The 20,888-nt window shown below is 42.5% G+C and overlaps 1 protein-coding gene across 10 annotated transcripts in view; it reads left to right on the forward strand.

Moving 5' to 3' along the window:
- The window catches only part of FGGY (FGGY carbohydrate kinase domain containing), a 415,080-nt gene that overhangs the window by 218,754 nt on the left and 175,438 nt on the right, over positions 1 to 20,888 (forward strand). Inside the window, exon 1 of one of the 10 annotated variants that reach the window (XM_068539992.1) lies at positions 1,393 to 1,533. The exons of 8 other annotated variants lie outside the window; for them this stretch is intronic. In XM_068539992.1, the coding sequence (XP_068396093.1) occupies positions 1,449 to 1,533 (85 nt within the window). In that variant the 5' untranslated portion in view covers positions 1,393 to 1,448. Of the gene's footprint in view, positions 1 to 1,392; positions 1,534 to 10,922; positions 10,998 to 20,888 lie in introns of those variants that run through there. One more of the 10 variants, XM_068539993.1, reaches the window with a different exon arrangement.

Genomic DNA, 20,888 nt, shown 5'->3' on the forward strand with positions numbered 1-20,888 from the left:
TCTAAGCCACTCATGAGTAAGTCTCTTCCATTTCGTGGTCACAGTCTGCATTAAGGGTCTCCCTCAAAAGCTGGTAATAATAAAAATACCTGGCATTTCAAGTTCCTTCTGAAAAGTTCAAAACAATTGTTTTTGTTTCAGTCTGTGCCCAGCTTTGTGCTGGGCACTTAAATAGTCAGTGTCATCAGCTCACAACCACACTGTGGGCTGCCATTGTTTTCTGCATTTAATATACAAGGATATCAAGGTTTAATAACTTGTTTCAGTGTGACATTTCAGTAAATGATAAAGTTGGATCCTAGGTCCAAGTTTTTTTTTACTCCAGAGCCCATGAGCTTTTTCCTGCTTGCCCTTCTAGTATATTTATGTATGTCTAGGTATGTCTGTGCATTTACTCACCTTAGCCTATAATTACACAAACATATGTCTATATCTAAAACGGAAGATAGAGCTTCTATTAAACATTCTTCCAGGTAGGTTTGTTTCTAGATCCATTTTATGGATGAGAGAGTTGAGGCCCAGATTGGGGAAGGGACTTAATAAAATATACTTCAAACAGCACACATGTTTGGGGCTCTCCCAGTCACGGGGAATAAGACCAGGCTTATTAGACCAGGCTGGCTATTTTTTGACTGTGTAGTGGAGAGATCAGTAATACTAAAGTTGATAATAATTTTGTTGATTATTTTTGTTGATTAAAGTTGAAATGAATGTTGATATTAAACTTATCTGTGTAGTGACTTGCCACTTTCAAACCATCATCCTGGTATTTTTGCTTCCATTGATGGTTGAGCAAATGAACACTCCAGTAGGTGAAGGGATTTGCTTAAGGATACAGGATGAGGAAGGATTGGATCCAAGACTGTAATGCTGATCTGTCTCTCCCCGTCATTTCACATTTACTTTGGTGAAGACTCTTCATCAAACAGTGGAGCAAGTGCTTCCTTCTAAACAGAGCAGAGCGTGTTGACTCAGTGTGAGTTCCTGTGCCCAGAGTCCCTGATTTCAAGCAAATCTCTGACCAACTCATCAGCTTCAGAACCTTATCTGGTATCCAGAGGGAATTTTTAACCAGAATGTTCTACTTATTCACTCATGTATTAATATGTGACTGAAAAGATGAGCTGCTGTTTTCCTTCGCTGAGCTTGGGAACAAAAACAAAAACACACAGAATAACCCAGCCCCAGGTTCTGATGCTGCCAACCACCTGTTAGGAGGACTTCCCACCCCAAGTTCAAAAGGTAGAAGACTGCTGGAAAAGTGTTTGTTTGGGGACCCAAAGTCTAAGATTGCACTTGCGTCACTGGCTGTGAGAGTAGGCTTACCCCAAAGGTCCACTGTTTTTCATGGCACAGAAACTCAGCACATGGTGCTTCACATCCATGTAACAACCCTGAGCGCTAATGTTTACTCTGGGGCTTGCACATCCGCAGCTGTTGGTGGGAAAATGCACATCTCCAGTCATCGCCCCTCCGCGGCAGCCTCACATCTGAACTGCTGTCTGCTTCCTTATCATCTCCCCGCGGGCCTGGGTAATTTCCTTGTTTTCAATTTTCTCTTAACTAAGCATTCATGTGAGTCATTATAAAGGGTGAAGAGAAAAAAAGATTGTTTTTTCCCTGCACTGAGGATCTTGAGGATTGCCTCCTGGCATCCTGCAGCCAGTATAGATGTCTGGAGAAACTAAGAAAGAAAATTTTTTGGGATATAGAAACATTGTACTAGTCTCTAGTTAGATCTTTTAGTATCATCTCCCCCACCCCAGCTTGATAACTCTAATTTTATCATGTTGTGTGCCATGATATAGGAATGTGACTTCTAAGGACAGTGAAAATGAAAAAGTCTTGAGGTAACACAACAGTAATTAAGAACACATAACTGATTCAAATCCTGATCCACTTCCTGTCTGTGTGACCTTGGGAAGTCACTTGACACTTCATGCCTCAGTTTTTCCATCTGTGAAATGGGAATAATAATCGCACCCACCTCATAGAGTTGTTTGAAGAATAAATAAGCTAATATCTGTAAAGCACTTAGAACGGTGTCTGGTAGTGCTATGTGTATTTAGGTATGACTAATGGGATCTCAGCTGATTTACATTATGAATGATAGCAGTGAGCAAGAGAAATTCAAAGATTCATTCCTTTACTTACCAAATATGTGATATCTTCCTTTTATGTGCCAGGCATTGTTGTAGGGGTGTTGGATATAGTAGTAAATAGAGACAAGTTCCTACTCTGTAGAGCTTCTATCTTGCTGGGGGTGTTCATAACCTTACATATAAACATATATGTGTATATTTTTATATGCACTGAATGCATGCGTATGCACACACATGCACATGTATGGGCATGTTCATGCATGTGCTTATGTGTGTCCACGTGTGTGCATTTGTTATACATATCTGTATGAGCATCCATGTATACATGTGTGTGCACAGATGTGCCTATATCTGCATGCTCATAAATGTGTATGTACGTCTGAATGCTTGTGTGTATGTTTGTGTATATGTGTGTGTGCCAGTATACACACACACACACACACACACACACACTTGGATATATGTGTTTATGCATGTGTGGGTATATGTGTGTATATATGTATGTGTATAGGCATGCATGTGTGTTTATCAGGTACTGCTAAGTGTTATGAAGAACAGGTCTGTGTAAAGCAATGGAGAGTTCCAGGAGTTGCTGCCAGTACAGAGAGTTCTGGAAAGTTTAATCCAGAGTGGTGACATTTGAGGAAACAGACCTCAGTGAAGTGAGGGAACATTTTATGGTTTAAGAAGCAAGGTAGCAATTAATTTAATCAGCAAATATGTGTTAGGCCCATACTTGTATGGGCCTCAGATGCCATACAGGGCACTGGGGCTGCCAGAGATGAGCCAGTCCTCTCTCTAGAGGAGCTTAGCAGCTGGTGGAGAAGGCAGACCTGTCATCAGAAAAATCTCATTGTAACCTGCATGCTGCTTTTCCCAGATGAGAGGGAAGTGTCACAAGAGGGCAGGGAATGGATCAACTAGCTCTGCCAGGACAAGTGAGAGAAGCATCACCTAGGAGGTGGAAACGGGATAAGCATTTCAAGAGGCAGGAACAGAATGTGAAAAACTTCAGAGTGTGGAACGGCCTGACTTCATCAAGGAGCATTTCAGTATGGGAAGCTTGCTGTTCAAGTGTGAGGGGAACAGTGAGAGATGGCTGGGAAATCAGAGCCGTGTACCATGGTGTGGGCTCTGCGCTCCCAGCTTTGCCACTGGTTATTAACAAGTTGCTCAGCTGCTCAGTGCCTCAGAGTTCTCCTCTGTAAATGGTAATGACAGTAGCGCCTCGTCCAGCGGTTGCATTTTATAGACGCCTTCTCCTGACACATGGTGAGCCCTTAAGTGTTAGCTCTTCCAGGTCAGAAGCTCAAATGTAAAAAGCCTAGAATTCCAAGTCAAGGAGGTTGGATGCTAAAATTAAGTTGGATCAACCCTGTCTATTCACATAGCTTCCTCAGCACTGATTGTCATGTGAAAACTATGTCAAGTGTTCTACATGAAGCATTTGCCTTTTGGAGTGCAGCTCTGATTTGTAATACCAATGGGTGATAGTGCAAAGGAACAGTTAGAGCAGTAAAAAAAAAAAAAAAATGCCAGCTCATTTTAAGCTTAGAACAAAAGTGTTCACTTCAATGGAATGAAGCAGATGTTTATTTTCCCAGTCCCTGGGAATTCGGAAATAACCCACTTGCTGCCAGGGCTTTGCCGTCTACCTTTGCAACGTCACTTACCCAACCTGCAGAAGCATAGCTGGAAGGGAAAGTGCATTTCCCCACCTCTGACTTCTGTATCTCAGCATCGTTGTTACTCATCCATCAGGCCTGAGGGTGGGCAGTGCTACTTTTCACTGTCTCCTACCCACTCTGATCTTGGCCACTGTCTCTGTGAGAGGAGATTTATCTCTGGTCCTGTCATCTCTCTTCAAATCCAAACAGAGAATGTACAAAGTCTGCCCACGCTCACTGTAGTCTGAGCTGCTGAGTGTTCTTCCAGAGCCCTTTAGGATTTCTGTGCCCATACTTCTGAATGTTCCATCTTCATTTTGTTGGTGGCAATGACAAATTTTCCCACATAACTTCCCTCTGTTCCCATTTTGGTTAGAAATGACTGTTTACTGAACACTGAGAATGGAAAATTCATAGAGGGGCAACGTGAGAAAATAGGTTATTTACACTATTTCCAGTTACCCGTAGTAAATCGAAATCATAACACAGATAATCCAAAAAAATGAGTATTTTAATTTGAACATAGTTAGGTTTTTGTTTCGCTTGTTGGTACATCTGATTTCTGTCCTTATTTACGTATTGTAGTGGTTTTCAAATTTGAGTATGCGTAGTCAACTAGGGAATTAGTTAAAATGCAGATTATTGGGTCCCTGCAACCACCACTATGACAGATTCACACCAGTAGGTTTGACGGGGGCCTGAACATCTGCCTTGTATCTGGTCCCCACATGGTCCTAATGGACTTCACCACTAACACCTTAAAAGATGTGGGAGGGCTGGTCTAAACTCAAGTTGGTTACAGTCAAAAGTCATCTGTATGTAATCCAGAAAGAACAAAACTGAGTCCAGGCTAATTGAAAGACTGCATTTTAAAATTTTTATTTCAAAAGCAGAGCAATAAAGAGCTCTTCCAATCTGGTACACTTACCACGATCTGGGCACCACCTCAGCGTTTACCTAGACAACACTTGATGTGCGCAACAACTATGGCTGCGTACATTCTTCCCACCCCCATGTAAGGGCCACAGTGAGACTTACCTTGGCTCAGGCATGTGGGTGGGATGGGAGGAGAACCTCGAAGGTCTGTCTGACTCTAGGTCTCCTGTTCTTACCATCAGATAGCTTCAGCCAAGCCTCTGTTAACTGAGTTAGCCATGGACAATTTTTTTTTAGTGTTCAATAAACAGAAAACTTGGAGCATCTTTGGATCAAATGCTCAGGTCTAGGGAAAGCTGTTTGTTTTAAAGAGATTGTGTTAGGCTGTTAAGCTGTATTGTTACAGTTTCCTGGGCTGAATTTAGCCTAGAGAGTTAAAAGCATGCCAGCCTTGTGACTCACCACTGTGAAAACGGAGGGGGGTGTGGACTCCGCCACCAGTGTCAGTAACATGAGTGGACTCTATACACCTTTTATATTCAGGCCTCTCACCACTGAAAGTTGTAAAGAAAAACCCACATAGCTCAATTCTGCGAAATGCATTAAATATTCTGGAATAATTTGGCTCTTATTCACACATTGTCTGCTTTACTGTGGTGTAACCTTATTGCCCAGCCTAATGCATGTGGGCTAATAATTCTTTCCCCATGTGCCTGTCTCTGAATGTAACACATAGACAATAACATTTAGACACTTAAGTAGATGATTATATTACTGTCTCCCCCACTTAGACTGTGAGCTTCTTGTGGGCATTGTATCTGGTCATATTCATCTCTGTAACTTCAGACCCCAGCACTTAACCCAGGAAGCATATGCATCAGCTAATGTTTTTGTCTATAAACAACATGTTGTGGCAAAGTCAATGACGTAAAGAAATAGAGATATAACATGAGGACTAAGTTCTATAGGAATTTGAGAAAGGGAGAAGTCTCTTTCAGTAGAAACATTAAGGCAAGGGAAGAACAAAGATACTAATATTCCTTGAGTGACTTCAGCATGGCAGGAATGTGCTGGGTAGGCTCCTTGTATGATCATCACATCATCCCCAGCCGCTTGTTCAAGGTCACGCAACTAGTAATGAGAACCCCAGAACGTCAGCCGCCATGGTCCTTTGGGGAAGTGGGAGGGGTAACCTGTGAACCATACCCAAAGTAATGGGTATCTTCTCCACTGGAAGCAATGAAATGTAGAAGAGTCTGGATGGAGAGAATAGCAATAGCATATGTGAAGGCACTGAAATGTGTTGAGAAATGGCAAGCGTTTCAATTTGGCCAAAGCCTGTGATATCTATGAGAGATTCCTGGAAGATGAAGCTGTCAGGGTCAAATAGGTGGGGAGAGAATGGCAGTACTTGAGCACCATGTTGAAAAGTCTGTGCTCCCCCGCTCTTCTACCCAGGCATTGTCAAGCCACTGAAGGTGGTTTTAAGCAAGAGACTTATTCCACGCAGGACTTATGTATTTCTATTCACAATAGTTTGGGAAGAGGAAGATGTGAAGGAGAAGGGGTAGCCTGAAATAGGGTTGTGGCAGAGGGCCTTGAAAGGAAGACAGGGAATTTGACATCTTCTTCTTCCTTCTCCCCCTCCCCTTCCCCCTCCTTCTTCTTCTTTCTAAATCCATTGATTAGGCAAGAGTTGTTTACAATTTTGGATGCTCTTTATATTTCTCCTATCTATTACTAAGTTAAATGTATGAAAGTATCTTTTTAAATTTGAAATAAAATTTCTCTCATATTTGGCACTAAATAGTAAATAACTTTTTAACCTTAAAGTAGCAGAGGAATTCATCCAGTTTCTAAGCGGGGCTTTCATTAAAACCTATTGTCTTTCATGGAGATATCCACTTGACCTGAGGGGCCATAATCAAAAGAGAAACCCAAAGAATTGGGCTTGATACTTCTACTGCTTTACATGCTGGACATTTGCTGATTTGAAATCTGCAGCTGAGACTCTGGTAAGGGTAAGTGAAACACCAATTTGGTAATCTCTCCAGGCTGGAAAGACAACAACTTGAGTTCAGGGGTCATTAAGGATGAAGAGTACTGATAAACACCCTAGGCTTTTAGTTGGGACCATAAGAGTAAACTGAAAAAGACAAACTTTACAAAGGCTGAAGCCTGGCTTTGAATAAACTCAGCGCTTGATTAAATTCTGTTAATCTGTCCCTACTTCAGCTAGCTGCAAGAAGGAAAATTATATTTTTTCTGGAGGAAGATAACATAATCAGAGGTTCAACTTATAAATAAAATTTTTCATATACAATTTCTCTATAGAACAATCTAGTTATACAAAATATAAGAATTTTCGTAAAACAAGAGAAAAACCAAACCCACAGAAGATCCAGATGTTGGAAGTATTATACATGGACATTAAAGTATCTTTGAGTAATTTGTTCAGGAAATTATAGGAGAAGATGGAGAATTCAGAGAACTGGGAGTTATAAAAAGAACCAAATAGAAATTGTAGAACTGAAAATGCAGTAATTGAAATTAAGAACTGAAAAGATGGTATACAGTTAACAGCAGACTCAATATAGCCAAAGGGAGAATTAGTGAACTGGACAATAGGTGGGAAAAATATCCATGCACACTAAAAAATATCTGTGGAAAAATATCCATGTATATCCATGCTGCAGCACAGTATACAAAGGATAGAAAATACACAAAATACACAAAAGAGTATGAGAGATGTGCATGGTAAAGGGGTCTAGCAGAGATATAATTGGAATCTTAGAATGAGAGGAGATATATAATAAAGCAGAAGCTATATTTGAAAAGATAATTTCCAAAAGTTTTCCAAAACTGGTAAAAAAAACTCAAGTGAATTATTTTAACATTGGAAAAAAACTATTAATGCAATTTCATATTTTAAAAAAAGAGGAAAATGATATGATAATTTTAATAGTTGTTTAAAAAAAGGTCTTTCATAAAAAAATTTAAGACAGAGTCATGACTTTAAAAAAATCTCGGTGGGCTTCCCTGGTGGGCGCAGTGGTTAAGAATCCACCTGCCAATGCACAGGACACAGGTTCAAGCCCTGGTCTGGGAAGATCCCACATGCCGTGGAGCAACTAAGCACATGCACCACAATTACTGAGCCTGCGCTCTAGAGCCCGCGAGCCACAACTACTGAGCATGCGTACCACAACTACTGAAGCCCGTGCACCTAGAGCCTGTGCTCTGCAACAAGAGAAGCCACTGCAATGAGAAGCCCGCTCACCGCAACAAAGAGTAGCCCCCGCTTGCCGCAACTAGAGAAAGCCCGCGCTCAGCAGCGGAGACCCAGCACAGCCAAAAATAAATAAATAAATAAATAAATTTATCAAAAAGAAAAAAGAATCTTGGCAAACGAAGAATAGAAAGGAACTTTCTTATTCTGATTAAGGATATATAGAAAACAAAACAAAAAACCTAATTCAAACATTAGACTTAATGGTGAAATAACACTTTCCCATTCTCACCACTCCTATTCCACATTTTATTGTAGGTCCTAGCCAGTGCAGTAAGTCAAGAAAAATATAAAGATTAGCAGAAACAAATAAAACTAACATCATAGATGACACAATAACACACATATAGAAATTTAAACATTTTATAGATAAAATATTAAAATTTATAGATAATTCAGCAGGGGTGCTATTCAAAAAGTCAAGACAAAAATAAGTTTCATTTTTGTAAAGAAGAAACATTTAAAACAATAAAATTTTAAATAGCGTAATTAACAATAATATAAGAAATCTAATACCTAGGAGTAAATTTAACTGCACATGTGAGAGACATCTATGCAGAAAGCTGTAAAACATTATTGAGAGAAAATGAAGAAGACACAAATAAATGGAGGGATATATGATGTTCATTGATTGGAAGATGCAATATTACATAAATGTGACAGTTCTCCCTAGTTTGTAGTGTAGACTCAATGAGTCCAGTTCAAAATTCTAGCAGATTTCTGTGTGAGGGGCTAGAAATTGATGATCAGATTCTGAAACTTTTATGGAAAGAGCCAATCATAAGGCAACCTTGGAGAACAGCAAAGTTGGGAGGACTTAATACTAACAGATATAAAAAAACTTGTTATAAAGTAATTAAGGCTGGTATTAGGGCAAGGGTAGACAAACTAGAGGAAAAGAGATTAAGGAGTCTAGAAACAGATTCACAGTTAATTTATGACAAAGGTAGTACTGCAGAGCTGTGAGGTATGTTAAGTGGATATCAATATGGGAAAGACTGAATGTTGCCCCTTGCCTTATACCATACAGTAGAGTTTATATACAATTTATAGATAATGGAATATTATTCAGGCATTAAAAAGAAGGACATCTTGCCATTTGTGACACATGGATGGACCTCAAGAACATTGTGTTAAGTGAAATAAGCGAGACAGCAAAAGGCAAATACTGGATGACTGTATGAGCTCTCTTACATGTGGAATCTAAAAACAAGCAAACAAGCAAACAAACAAATCCCAAGCTCATAAATACAGGGGACAGGTTGGTGGTTGCTGGAGAAATGGGGGAGGGGGTCAGAAGGTACAAATGAAAACTAAGAAATTAGGGGTGGATACCAAACCTTCCCAGCTAAGTTCTGATAATTGACAGTGGTTCAGTACTTCAGTGAACTGTGAAAATGACTTTGAACCCTTTAATCGTTTGTATTTTTTACATGTTCCTCCCTCTGCCAGGGTAAGAGTAAAAGCAAAAATTTACTCGTTTCCTGTTGTGTTTTTTTTCCCACTAGAGGTTTTCTTTTCTTCCCACTATTATAGTTTAAGTTTTATCCTGACAAATTCCAGGACACTAGTCAAATTCTTTTTCTTTTTTAATGAAATTTGGTTGCATTACTTGATTGATAATAGCCCAAATGGACTCAGGCCACACAGCGCCATAGAAAGAGGATGGTATGAAGACGGAAAGAACACCTGTGGACCTGCCAGAATTTAGTCTGTAGGTTGGCACGTAGATGGCAGAATGTGGGGAGGATGTGGATGATGATGAGGACCAGCAAGCTTTGGGGCACTGCGCCCAGTGACAGCATAACAGGTGTGCCGGGGCGACGCAAGGTTGGAAGGCCCGGCAGGCGGAAGCTGCTTCACGTTGTCTGTTCGGTTGCTGCCTCTGGTCTGCGCTGCAGGTGGCCATGGGAGTCGTCTCTCCAAAGAGCCCACAAGGAGATGCGCTGACATGGACACACTCCAGAGGTCTGCCCAGAGGTGCTTCGAGAAGATGGACTGAGTGTTATTTTTTAAATCACTCAAGAATTCTTCCCTTTAGAATACAGAACTTACGAAGAGAGCAAAGGAAGAGTGAGAAATAATATGAATATACAGCGTATATCCAACAGAAATGTTGGATACCAAAAAACCGCCCAAGAATACCCACAACTCCATTTCTACAGTCTCATGGTTGGAAAACATGATCTCCAGAGCCAGACTGCCCGAATTCCTATTCCACACCATCACCTGCTCTCTGTGATCAAGGGTCATTGACTTACCTGCTGGCTCTCAGGTTCTCATCTCCAAGATGGGCCTCATAACAGTAATTGTGAGGATCCAATACCACGGTAATTTCCATAAAGCACTTAGAAGAGCTCCCTACATAGGTATGAACTGTTATGATGATAGTGATGTAGAGAAGACCTAAGGCTTTTGAGGTAGGCTGCAGCGGGACCCAGGGTGAGTGGCCACAGCCAAGGTGGAAGAGATCTCTGACCATCACCTGAAAGGCGAAAAAGGTCCTCAGTGGAGAAGCCTGTTTGGACCCACACGGGGTGAGTCCATTCCTTCTGCTAGAGACTTGCTGTGCCCCTGTGGCAGCCGCGGTTAGGCTGCTGGGTACCAGTGTCCTTGGCTCCCAGGAGACTGTAAGCCCTTTGAGGACAGTGATTATGCTTTTTCAAGTATTATTTCCCCTGCAGTGCTGAGCGCGGTGTCTCATGGAGAGTTGTGCTCAGTAAAGGTTTATCGAATTGGATCCTACTGAACGGAGGAGGGAGAGAATATTATTCGGGGCCTAACATGCGCCAGCACTTTTCTTTCAAAACAAGATTGTATTTTTACATTTTACTTTGAAATCATCACTTCCCTTTTACAGAGGAGGTACTAGAGGCTCAAGGAACTCCACTCATTTGCCTGAGGTCATGTGGCTGGAAATGACTCTCTGAAATCCAGTGCCCTTTTCAGGCCATTGCCCTGTGCCCCAGGGCCTGGGAGACAGGCACAGAGAAAAGAGAGCAGAGCCTGGCTGGAGAGCAGAGCCCAGGGCTGCTGTCCTGAGAACGTGGGTGTCAGAAGCAGGTGCGTAGGTGGAAAGGGAGGGCTGAATCTTGATCTCTGTTGAAGCAGCGATGTCGTTTCAACTACAGTTTTTGAAAAATGCCAGCGTATTCCTGTGGGATTTGCTGTAATTCATTTTTGCTCTCGTCTTCCACACTATTTATTTACCTAAGCCTTTGTTCTCTTTGAAACTATTTGAGCCACATGTCATTCATTGTGTTAAAACCCTGGGCCCTTTATCCTGCTCAGGTTTTTTTTTTTCCTCTCTCCAGCTGCTCTGCATAGCACTTAATTCTCTGACTCTCTGGCCTGACTCTTATCCAGCAGTAGGTCGCCTTACACTCCCACCCCCATTCTCCCGGGAATGGGGGCCAGGAAAGGAGGATCCAGCTTCAGACTCTATTTTTCTTTTCTGTCTCCTTGTTGTCTAAAGCATGAGGCAAGGTTAGATCAATCAGTCTAGGTGTGGTGAAGCCCCGTGACCCTCCCCAGGGGAAATCCTAGCCCCGTAGAAACTTGGCTGGTTTTGGCTCTGGGAGTGAATTCCAGGCTTTGAAGAATCTGTCAATGTTCAACTAACCCCACAAAACCTCTGGAAGTTTTTGATGGAACCGAAACTCCCACCAAGGGAGGAGGCCCTGAGCGTGGCATCAGAGGCTGGGGAGAGAGAGAGCCAGGGAGCCAACTAAGATCTTTTCCTCTGAAATTCAGGCCTCTTCCCCAGGTTCAGGTGTCCTAAAGAGTCTGTCTGAGCAAGTCCCATCTCCCCTTAGCATTTTCCTGAAGCCTCTCACTGGCCTGCTCTGTGTCTTTAAGGGGATTGTCAGGGTGCCTAGTGCCTTTCTCACCTGCAAGGAGCCTTCAGATAATTTTATGAATGAGACCATTTGTCTAGGGGCAAGAAAAGATTGCTGAAGGAAACCTAGTCCTGCTGTCTCCTGGGAGAAGTTGGATACTGATATTTATTTAGCAGTTCTTCTGTCTTGCCTTATGCGTAGGGTGCCCACGTATTACAACTTGCTCAGGACTTGGTTTGGTACTTCCTGGGACACTGGGAGTACAGTACTAAAAGCAGGAGTAATGACCCTGTAAAGTAGGTACCATTACTCTCACCTCACACCTGAGAAAACTGAGGCGCAAAGAGGTGAGTTAGCTTATGGCAGGCTGCACAGCACACTTGGGGTGGACCTGGGAATCCAGGACTATAAATTGTCTGACTTCAGACCCTGAGCTTTGTCCAGCCACGTTCTTCAGAATATAAGGTTGCATCTCCATCAGACTGTGCAGCCCAGCAGCTCGCATCATCTGTTTCTCTCTCCTGTGTCTTTGTTTAACTGTCTCTTTTGTCTCCAGGGCTACCTGAAATGCCTTTCCTTTGCTGTCCCCTTCCCCTGCTGACTGAGGAAGCTCCTGGCTCACCTCCTCCAGGAAGCCCTTCCTGACCGTCCAAACTAGGTCGGGGTCCTGGCTCCACGCTTTTCATTAGTCGTGTTCAGGTCTGAGTCACTGGTTGTCCCATACTGTCTTACAAGTGTCTGCCTGTATGCCTTTCCAGCCCTCCTAGACTGGGGTCTTGTAGAATAAAAGGAAACAACTTTCATCTTTAGAGTTCTAGCTCCTCACACAGTGCCTGGCTTATAATCGGGGGTCAATAAATAGCTGGTGAATTAATTAATTTATAAAACATCAGAAGACAACTGTGTGATTTAGAGTCACAGTTTGAGATCTATTTAAGGATTTATTCCTTAAGATACATTTGTGGTACTTGGACCAGTTCTCTTATTTTAAATTTTTTTTTTTTTTTTATAGTGCTGCAATGAACATTGGGGTGCACGTGTCTTTTTTTTTAATTTTTAATTTTAGAAAGTAAGTAATTTTTTGTGAGTTAACTTGGCAGTTTAGATTGGATTTCAACTTGACCCTTTACCATGTCTAATGCCTGCGAGTGAAAAATTGTCTTTTATGAGGTCACAGGTGAGAATGTCCAAGTAATCTAGAGGCTGTGTTGAGGTTAGGAAGAAAGGAATTTCTGAAATCAAGTTTTTGCTTTGTCTTTACTATGGATTTTGCTAGTGTTCTCTGAGTCTCAGATTTCCAAGTTATTACCTATTAGCCTACCTTTGAGATTCAATCTTTCTGGGTAGAAGGGAGGAACAAAGTAGTGAGACCCAGTTATCTGAGGCTTTATGCTTTGTTCTCCGACCCTCCCAAAGCTCTTGTATTGACGTCTGATGGGTGCAGGTCATGGATGAGTGTAGCACTTAGACAGAAATGACATTTGCCATCACCAAGTTGAATTGCAGGACGAATGGTGCTACATGTTATCGTGGCTTTAGGGATATAAACAGCTTTTGGTTTATTATCAACAATGTTGAAAATGTTAGCCTGGATCATTTCTACTACCTGGTACCCCATTTTCTTTATTCCCCTGAGCCCCCCATTATACTGTCATCAGTTGTATACTCAAGGACAGAAAACAAATGTTCCAGTCAATCTAAGTAAGCCCAGATCCCTCTGGCAAAGCACGCACCATGCTAAGAGGGAAATGCCTGAACTGTCAGGCCAAGCCCTGCTCTTAACACCAAAGACAGAGTGGTCAAGTGATGACAACGATGGCACAACTATGTGGAGTAAACTATGATCCAGGTACCGTTCTCCTCACCTCATCTTCACAGTAGCCCTATGAGCTACATTCTGTCATCATTCCGATTTTATAGACGAAGGAACTGAGGCCCAAGAAGATTCAGTGGCTTAAGACTTGCAGCTTGTAGACTTGAAGTCAGGCAGTCTAATTCTAGAGCCCTCATTGTTCACCATTATGCCCTAAATAGTGCAAATATCTAGTAAAGTCTGTTCGCATCTCATTTAAACAAAGACCTTCCCTATTATGTTTCCAGCTCTGTGGTGGGGTGGAGTGTAGGGGACAGGGATGGTGGCAGTGTCAAGGTGTGTAAAATTTCTTTGTAGACTTTTTACATGGGATTTTTTAAAAAGGTGAACCTACTTTAGGATTTAGATTGGATGCATTCTAAATGGCATTTCTTTCAAAGCCAAGGTGATGCTTCATTAAACGCTGGGATCACAGAAATCTTTTCAGCTCTTTCACTCCCTTTCATGTGTTAGGATTGAGATGAACCCTTTGGGCTTGCTTTAGTGGATTATAACAATAAATCCTGAAAGAGATCTGAGTTCAGCTCTGCTGTTTGTGAGTACTTAGAATTCTTATGAGTGGTTGTAAAGAAAGGAACTAGTTTCTGTAGCTCCATGAGATTTAAAGTTGGGTGGATCTGCGTGTGACACCGTCCTCCCCACTGTAACTCTGGGAGAGCTTGGACAAGTTCCTTGAACAACTTTTGGTCTCATTTTCTGAATTAGCAAAACAGTGTGATAATAACTACCTCTCAAGCTTGTTATAAGAACTTAATACAACAATATTTGTGAAGTGTGAGGCACAAAGCAATCTTTCAATAATCAGAAGGACCATAGGACCTTTACTCTTTTTTTTTTTTTTTTTTTTAAGAAGTGGTCCCTGATCAGATTCAGGGCCAGTTGCTTCTCGGAATGTTTTGGTGATATTCTTTTTAAAGCTTAATTTTTATTTATTTATTTATTTATGGCTGTGTTGGGGTCTTCGTTTCTGTGCGAGGGCTTTCTCTAGTTGTGGCAAGTGGGGGCCACTCCTCATCGTGGTGCGCAGGCCTCTCACCATCGCGGCCTCTCTTGTTGCGGAGCACAGGCTCCAGACGCGCAGGCTCAGCAATCGTGGCCCACGGGCCTAGCTGCTCCGCGGCATGTGGGATCCCCCCAGACCAGGGCCCGAACCCGTGTCCCCTGCATTGGCAGGCAGACTCTCAACCACTGCGCCACCAGGGAAGCCCAGGACCTTTACTCTTTACCAGTGATTCTGACAATTCTAAACAAGGTGTGTTGTGAGGCTCCAGTAAAAGTTTTACCGTCACCCATGAGTTGTCCCTCAAAACTCTTCAGTATCTTTCACTGTTAGGTATATTTAAGGCATGGAGTATTTGCCCATGATTAAATCTCCTACCTTATCTAGAAAATGTCTTGTGTTTTACCAGTACATGCCTTGTGCCACACACATTCATTCCTTTGTTAAACAACAACAACAAAAATTGGTGAGTCTGCCCTGGCCTCCATCGGCTCACAGTATGGTAGAAGGAGACAGCTGTGCAAACAAATACGTTACAGATTCAACGATAGAATCTGTACCGTGTCAGAGGGTGGGGCATAAGGAAAGAGGCCTGGCCAGTTCTCTCTGGCTGGGGTGCCCAGGGGGATGGGGGAAGACACGGTCAGGAAAGGCTTCTGATGAAAGAGCTGGGTCTTCACCATGGAGTCTGTGTTCCCCAGGGAGATTGTTTGGGGATGGAGTGTACTGTGGAAAGAACATTCTAAGAAGAAGGAAGAACATGAGGAAATGTTCAGTGGCCTGGCTGAGCAAGGCCCATTCAGGAATAAGTAGGAAGTCTCTACACTTATGCCAAGCACTCCTGTAGGTCCCGGATTTCATAGTCCCATTTATTGAGTACTGGTAGGTCCCACATACATCTCACTTAATCCCTACAGCAATTTTATAAAGTAAGTGTTGTTATCCAGAATCTTCAGATATGGAAGTTGAGGTTCTAGAGATCAAGGCATTTGCCCAAGAACATGTCAGTGGGATTCAAGCCTAAGTCTGAAGACAGTAATAGCAACAGTAATAAAAACAGCAAGGATTCCTGTAGTGCTAGGCACACTCTAACCAGCACTGTCCTATGCAGCACCCACTAAGCCACATGTGGCTACTGAAATTAAAGTGGAAAATTCACTTCCTCTATTGCACTAGCCACATTTCAAGGGCTCAGTTGCCACCTGTGTCTGGTGACTGCTCTATTGGAGCACGCAGATAGAGAACATTTCCATCATCTCAGAATGTTCTCTGGACAGCATTGGTCTAAGCACTTTACATATGTTAACACATTTAATCCTTATAACAGTCCTATGAGGAGGATACTATTCAAATTGTACAGATGTGAAAACTGAGGCATAAAGGAGATAAGAAACTTAACCAAGGGCCCATGATGAATGAGTCCAGGTTTTTAAGCACAGCAGTCTAATGCCAAACCCATATATTATTTTCTATATAAAATGAATGAATATTAGTCAAAAGAATAAATTCAGTATCTTCTTGTGTAGAGGCTGGTGTTTGGTCCTCTTCAGAGAAAATGCCTTTGATATGCTTCTTACCATTCCGGGAGCTTACAGTTATTGAAGCAGGCTTTGCATACATGAGGCTTTGCATACATGAGGCTCCAGAGAGCCTTCTCCCCGGGGACCCTATAAAGCTCTTGGCCAGCTTAGTCAAACAACTCATTTGATGAAATTTATCAGTCAGTTCATTCTTCCAAATGGCCGATTCAAGAGTCTCAAGTTGATAACAGTCTTAGGTAATGTTCGAAATCCTTCGTGTCCTTTTTTCCTTCAGAGAGGGTATCTGGGGTTGTTATTTTAAGAGCACCTTTTTCAAGATACCAATCCATCCAAAGCAGACCTTTTTTATTTTTCAAACATAGGGAAAAAACTTCAGACTAGGAGACTAAAAATCCTAGTTTGAGCCCTGCTTCTGCCTCCAAGTAGCTAAATAAACTTGAGTAAGTTACTTTACCTCCGTGAAATTCAGTTTCTTCAACTGTGATCTCAAAATAAAATAACACATAGGATTTTTTAAAAGCTACATGAAGGGTACAATGTTTAAGGATGCTTTGCAAGCTATAAAGTACTTTATATAGCTATAAAGTATGAGATAATTATAGCACAAATGCTAGAGCTTGGGATGTTTTTCTTCTGTATAACCTTTTAAAGTTTTCAAAGCAGTTGTGGCTTGATAAATTACAGGATAACCCACTCTTAATCATAACATTTGCAAAATCTCTTTTTTCTTTGACATAAATAGATATTCAATAAATGTTTGGATGGAAGGATGGATGGTTGGTAGATGGGGCAGAGGGAGGGAGATAGCACATAAAGGAAAAGAAGTTTTAATTTTTTCTTTTAATTTTTCCTTTTTAATTTTGTGCTTTTAAAACATATTCCTTGATATGAACTGTGTTCTTGTATATGTGGAAGGGGAGGAGTCATTAAATAAAAGGCCCTGAATTGATTCATTGACTCAGTATGCTTGTTTTTCTGCTATTTGTTTTCCATTCAACAAAAAATTTACTAAGCAACTACCATTAGCTGATCATTGTGCAAGTTTCAGGGAAGACCCAGTTGAACATCTCACAATTTTATTTTTTTTGGTGCCTATTTCTTCAGCTGCTAATTTTGCCCTTTAAACTTTCTGAGGAATGCTGAATTCACTGACACATGAACAGTCATGTGAAGGGCCCCAGCAGTGCTGAGGGCTGTGCTTATCAAAACCCCGTCATAGGAATTGTTTCCTGATGTACACGTGAGGCCCATGATCCCTCTATGGATTGTGAAATGTGTTTATGCAGAAAGGAGAAAGCTCCTCCTCCCCTTTGTTGCTTTCCCTACTTTGGGCCTCTTTTCCCCGGGTCGGCCCCTCCGCACTCTATGTGGCCAAAGGAAAAATGAGATATGTCAGGGCTGGGATTCATGTGGTCTCACAGAGGCATCAGCCCTGCACATCTCTTGGATCAGATCAGTTAGGCAGAGTGCAGAGAACCTCTCTGGAGGGGAAATTGGGCAAGACCTGCCTCTCACCAGTGCTGTACCAGCCTGGCCTGAGGTTTTCTAAGTCTCCTCAGGACTTGAGAATATAGGATCTTGGGAGGGATTTTTTTTCCTGCCCTCCTGTTTCCAGGCAAGGAGACAGTGGACTTGGTATTTAAAAAGAATCACTGTGTATATTATATACTGAAAATGGCTGGACAAGAACCTCTATCTGTGATCCATTTCTCTCCTTGTGGGTGTGAGGGAGCAGTTTAGACTTTCAGGTGGTTTGTGGCAGAATCAGGGCTCAAACCCAGATCTTCAAACTCTAAACCCATGGCTCTTGCTAAATTTCCCTGGTGAACTGACACTTCCAACTATATTTCCTTTATATAAGACAAGTATCACTTCATAAAGTGAGGGATTCTAGAAAGAACATGGGTTTTAGGGTCAGACAGAACAAGGTCAAGGTGCCATATCCTGGCACTGGTCTTACATCTCTGTGACCTTGGGCAAGTTACTTTGCTTCTTCTGTGTATGCCGAAGGGAAGAAAGAATATTTATGTTTTGTAGATGTTGCAAAGATTAAATGAGACAATATTTAAAGATTTTAATGCAGTATCCAGCCTATCCTAGCTATCTAACATATTTTCTAAAAATGTGGGAAGAATACAACTGTCTCTTGAGAAAGAGTTCAGATGATATTGATAATATTGATGGCGATAGTGATGGTGGTAGTAGTGACATAGCAACCATTAATTAATCATTTAATTTTAAACATTCCCTCTGTATCAGAGCTACCATGTGATATTGTTATCTTCTTCATTTTATAGCAGGTCTTTCTGTCTTCAAATTCCATGCTTTTTTCATTGTAGCACACTTGTTCCCAGATTTTAAGCCTAGTAACATCAACAATGAATCTGCTAACGAGAGAAGAAACAGAGAAATATTTTCCACAAATTTCTTTTTTCCCATGTTTAACCCCCTTTCAGGATTGAAGTACCCTGTGAGATAAACTTTGTCCATGGTTTACATATGTGGGACCAGTAAAGGCGGTCACCATCAGGAATTCCTTGAACTTTCTTATAACACTGTGGACCCACAGTGGCCAACCACTTTTCTGTCAAGGATCTTAGGATCAATATATTTAAGGCCACAATATTTTGAGATACGCAGATGAGTAAACATCATCCACCTAGTTATTGGGTTTTTATCTTAGAGAAAAACCTAAGACCCAGCAGTTCTGAATCAGACTACGTGGATGTGATTCCCAGCCCTGCTTCTGGTGAGCTGTGTGACCTTGGTTCAGTTACTTCTCATTTTGAAGCTTCAGTTTCCTCCTCTGTAAAATGAGGATAATAATAACACCAATCACATTCAGTGGTTGTAAGAATTAAATGAGACAGATGCAGAGAGAGAGCATGCAAATACAGCTCAATTAAAACTATCTCATATCTAGGGTTTCTTCCTGTCCGAAAGCCTTTGTGCCCTGGATGGGGAAATTTATCACCCAGGATTTCCCAGAAAAATGTAAAGCACTCTTAAGTACATAGAAAAGAGGGAATTTAATACACAAAAATGGTGACCCAGTTATGGAGGAGCCGTGAAGGGCTATATTCCCTGTGAAGCAAGCCAGGGGTCAGCAGAATGGACGCTGTTGCCACCCCCTAGCTGGAGGAACATAGGAGGAGGTTGTGTAACCAGAGGCGAGGGGCGGTGAACACAGGCCAAGTGGGAGCATTGGTGGCCCTGTCAACAGAGCTGAAATCATGGAGGAGACGCAGCCACCTGACACGGGGGAAGCGGGGGAGATGCACTCTGGCTCTCCAGTGCCTTCAGCCCTCAGACCTCCTGGCAGGGCTGGCCTGGTGTCTGGGAACCATGGGCTGCAGGGGCAGCCCCACGATGCCGAGCAGAGCAGGGGACTTGGTGAAAACTTCAGGTTGCTTCCATGTCTTGGCTCTTGTAAGTAGTGCTACAGTGAACATTGGGGTCCATGTATCCTTTCAGATTATGGTTTTCTCCAGATATATGCCCAGGAGTGGGATTGCTGGGTCATATGGTAGTTCTATGTTTAGTTTTTTAAACAGCCTCCATACTGTTCTCCATAGTGGTTGTAGGCCCTGCAGTTTTTCTTGTCCCATCCTGATCCCTGCATTGAAATGCTCCATCTAGGCTTCTCCCTCCCTCCCACAGGACCGTGAGCATCCCGAGGACAGGGACTGTCGTCTTATCCTCACATTCTCAGGCACTGGTACTTTCACTTTCTGCTCTGTGCTGGCCACTGTGGTCGGTGCTGGGGGACTAAGCACGTGGGCGAGACAGTGCCAGCTTCCTGCAGCTTTTATGATTAAAGGAGAGGCAGACGGGCTGTGGTAGTTCTGTAAGTTACCAGTGTCTTGTATGCTAGCGAAGCCCAGGGGGGACTGGGAGCTGCATCTTTCCTGGAGGCACAGGGAAGCCTCCCGAGGAAGTAACATTTGAGTTAGGAAGGAATTGGAGTTCACCTGGCAAAGAGGCTGGGGAATGGCATTTCAGGCAGAGGGCGGAGCGAATGCAAAGGTCTGGAGGTGGGAAGGAGCACTGAGGATTAGAGATGGAGAGCGGGGAGGCACAGCCCGAAGCCCATGGAGCCGGAGGGAGCTGTTCTCTCCCGCATCCGGCCTCTGTGCTCTGCCCTGATGCTTTCCGCCTCCTGCCTGTGTCCTAGCTGGGAATGTTTGCATGTTTCTGGCTCCCACATCACACCCAGTATATCGTTTTATGTGTGCAAAGTGCTCATTGGATATTTAAGTAAATGACAGGCGACTCAAGGCTCTAAATGGTCTCTCTAACTCTCCCCTCGCATTTATAACTTCACTTGCCCAGCAAATATCAAGGAACACAATCTGTGTGGAGAAGCAGCCTGAGCTTATGCCATTTATGGGAAACTCTCTGCCACCTGGCATTCTTTCAACAGAAACTCACTGTCAGTCACTCTATCCTTTATACCGAGAGTTCTGGGATGAGTAGTACTAAGAATGGTGAGCCAGAGATGCCGAGAAGATCCAGTCATCAAACGATTCTTTTGCCTTCGTTGAGATTGAAATGTGATGTGTTAAACCAGATTCCCTTCAGCCCTGCTACTTACTAGCAGTGTGACCTTGGATGGGTCACTGCATCCATAGGTGGGCCTTCCTTCCTCCACTGATGTATGGGGTTAATAATATCAACTTGACAGGCTTAATATAAAATGAG

The sequence above is a fragment of the Eschrichtius robustus genome, chromosome 3 (genome assembly GCF_028021215.1).
Source record: "Eschrichtius robustus isolate mEscRob2 chromosome 3, mEscRob2.pri, whole genome shotgun sequence".
Taxonomy (NCBI): Eukaryota; Metazoa; Chordata; class Mammalia; order Artiodactyla; family Eschrichtiidae; genus Eschrichtius; species Eschrichtius robustus.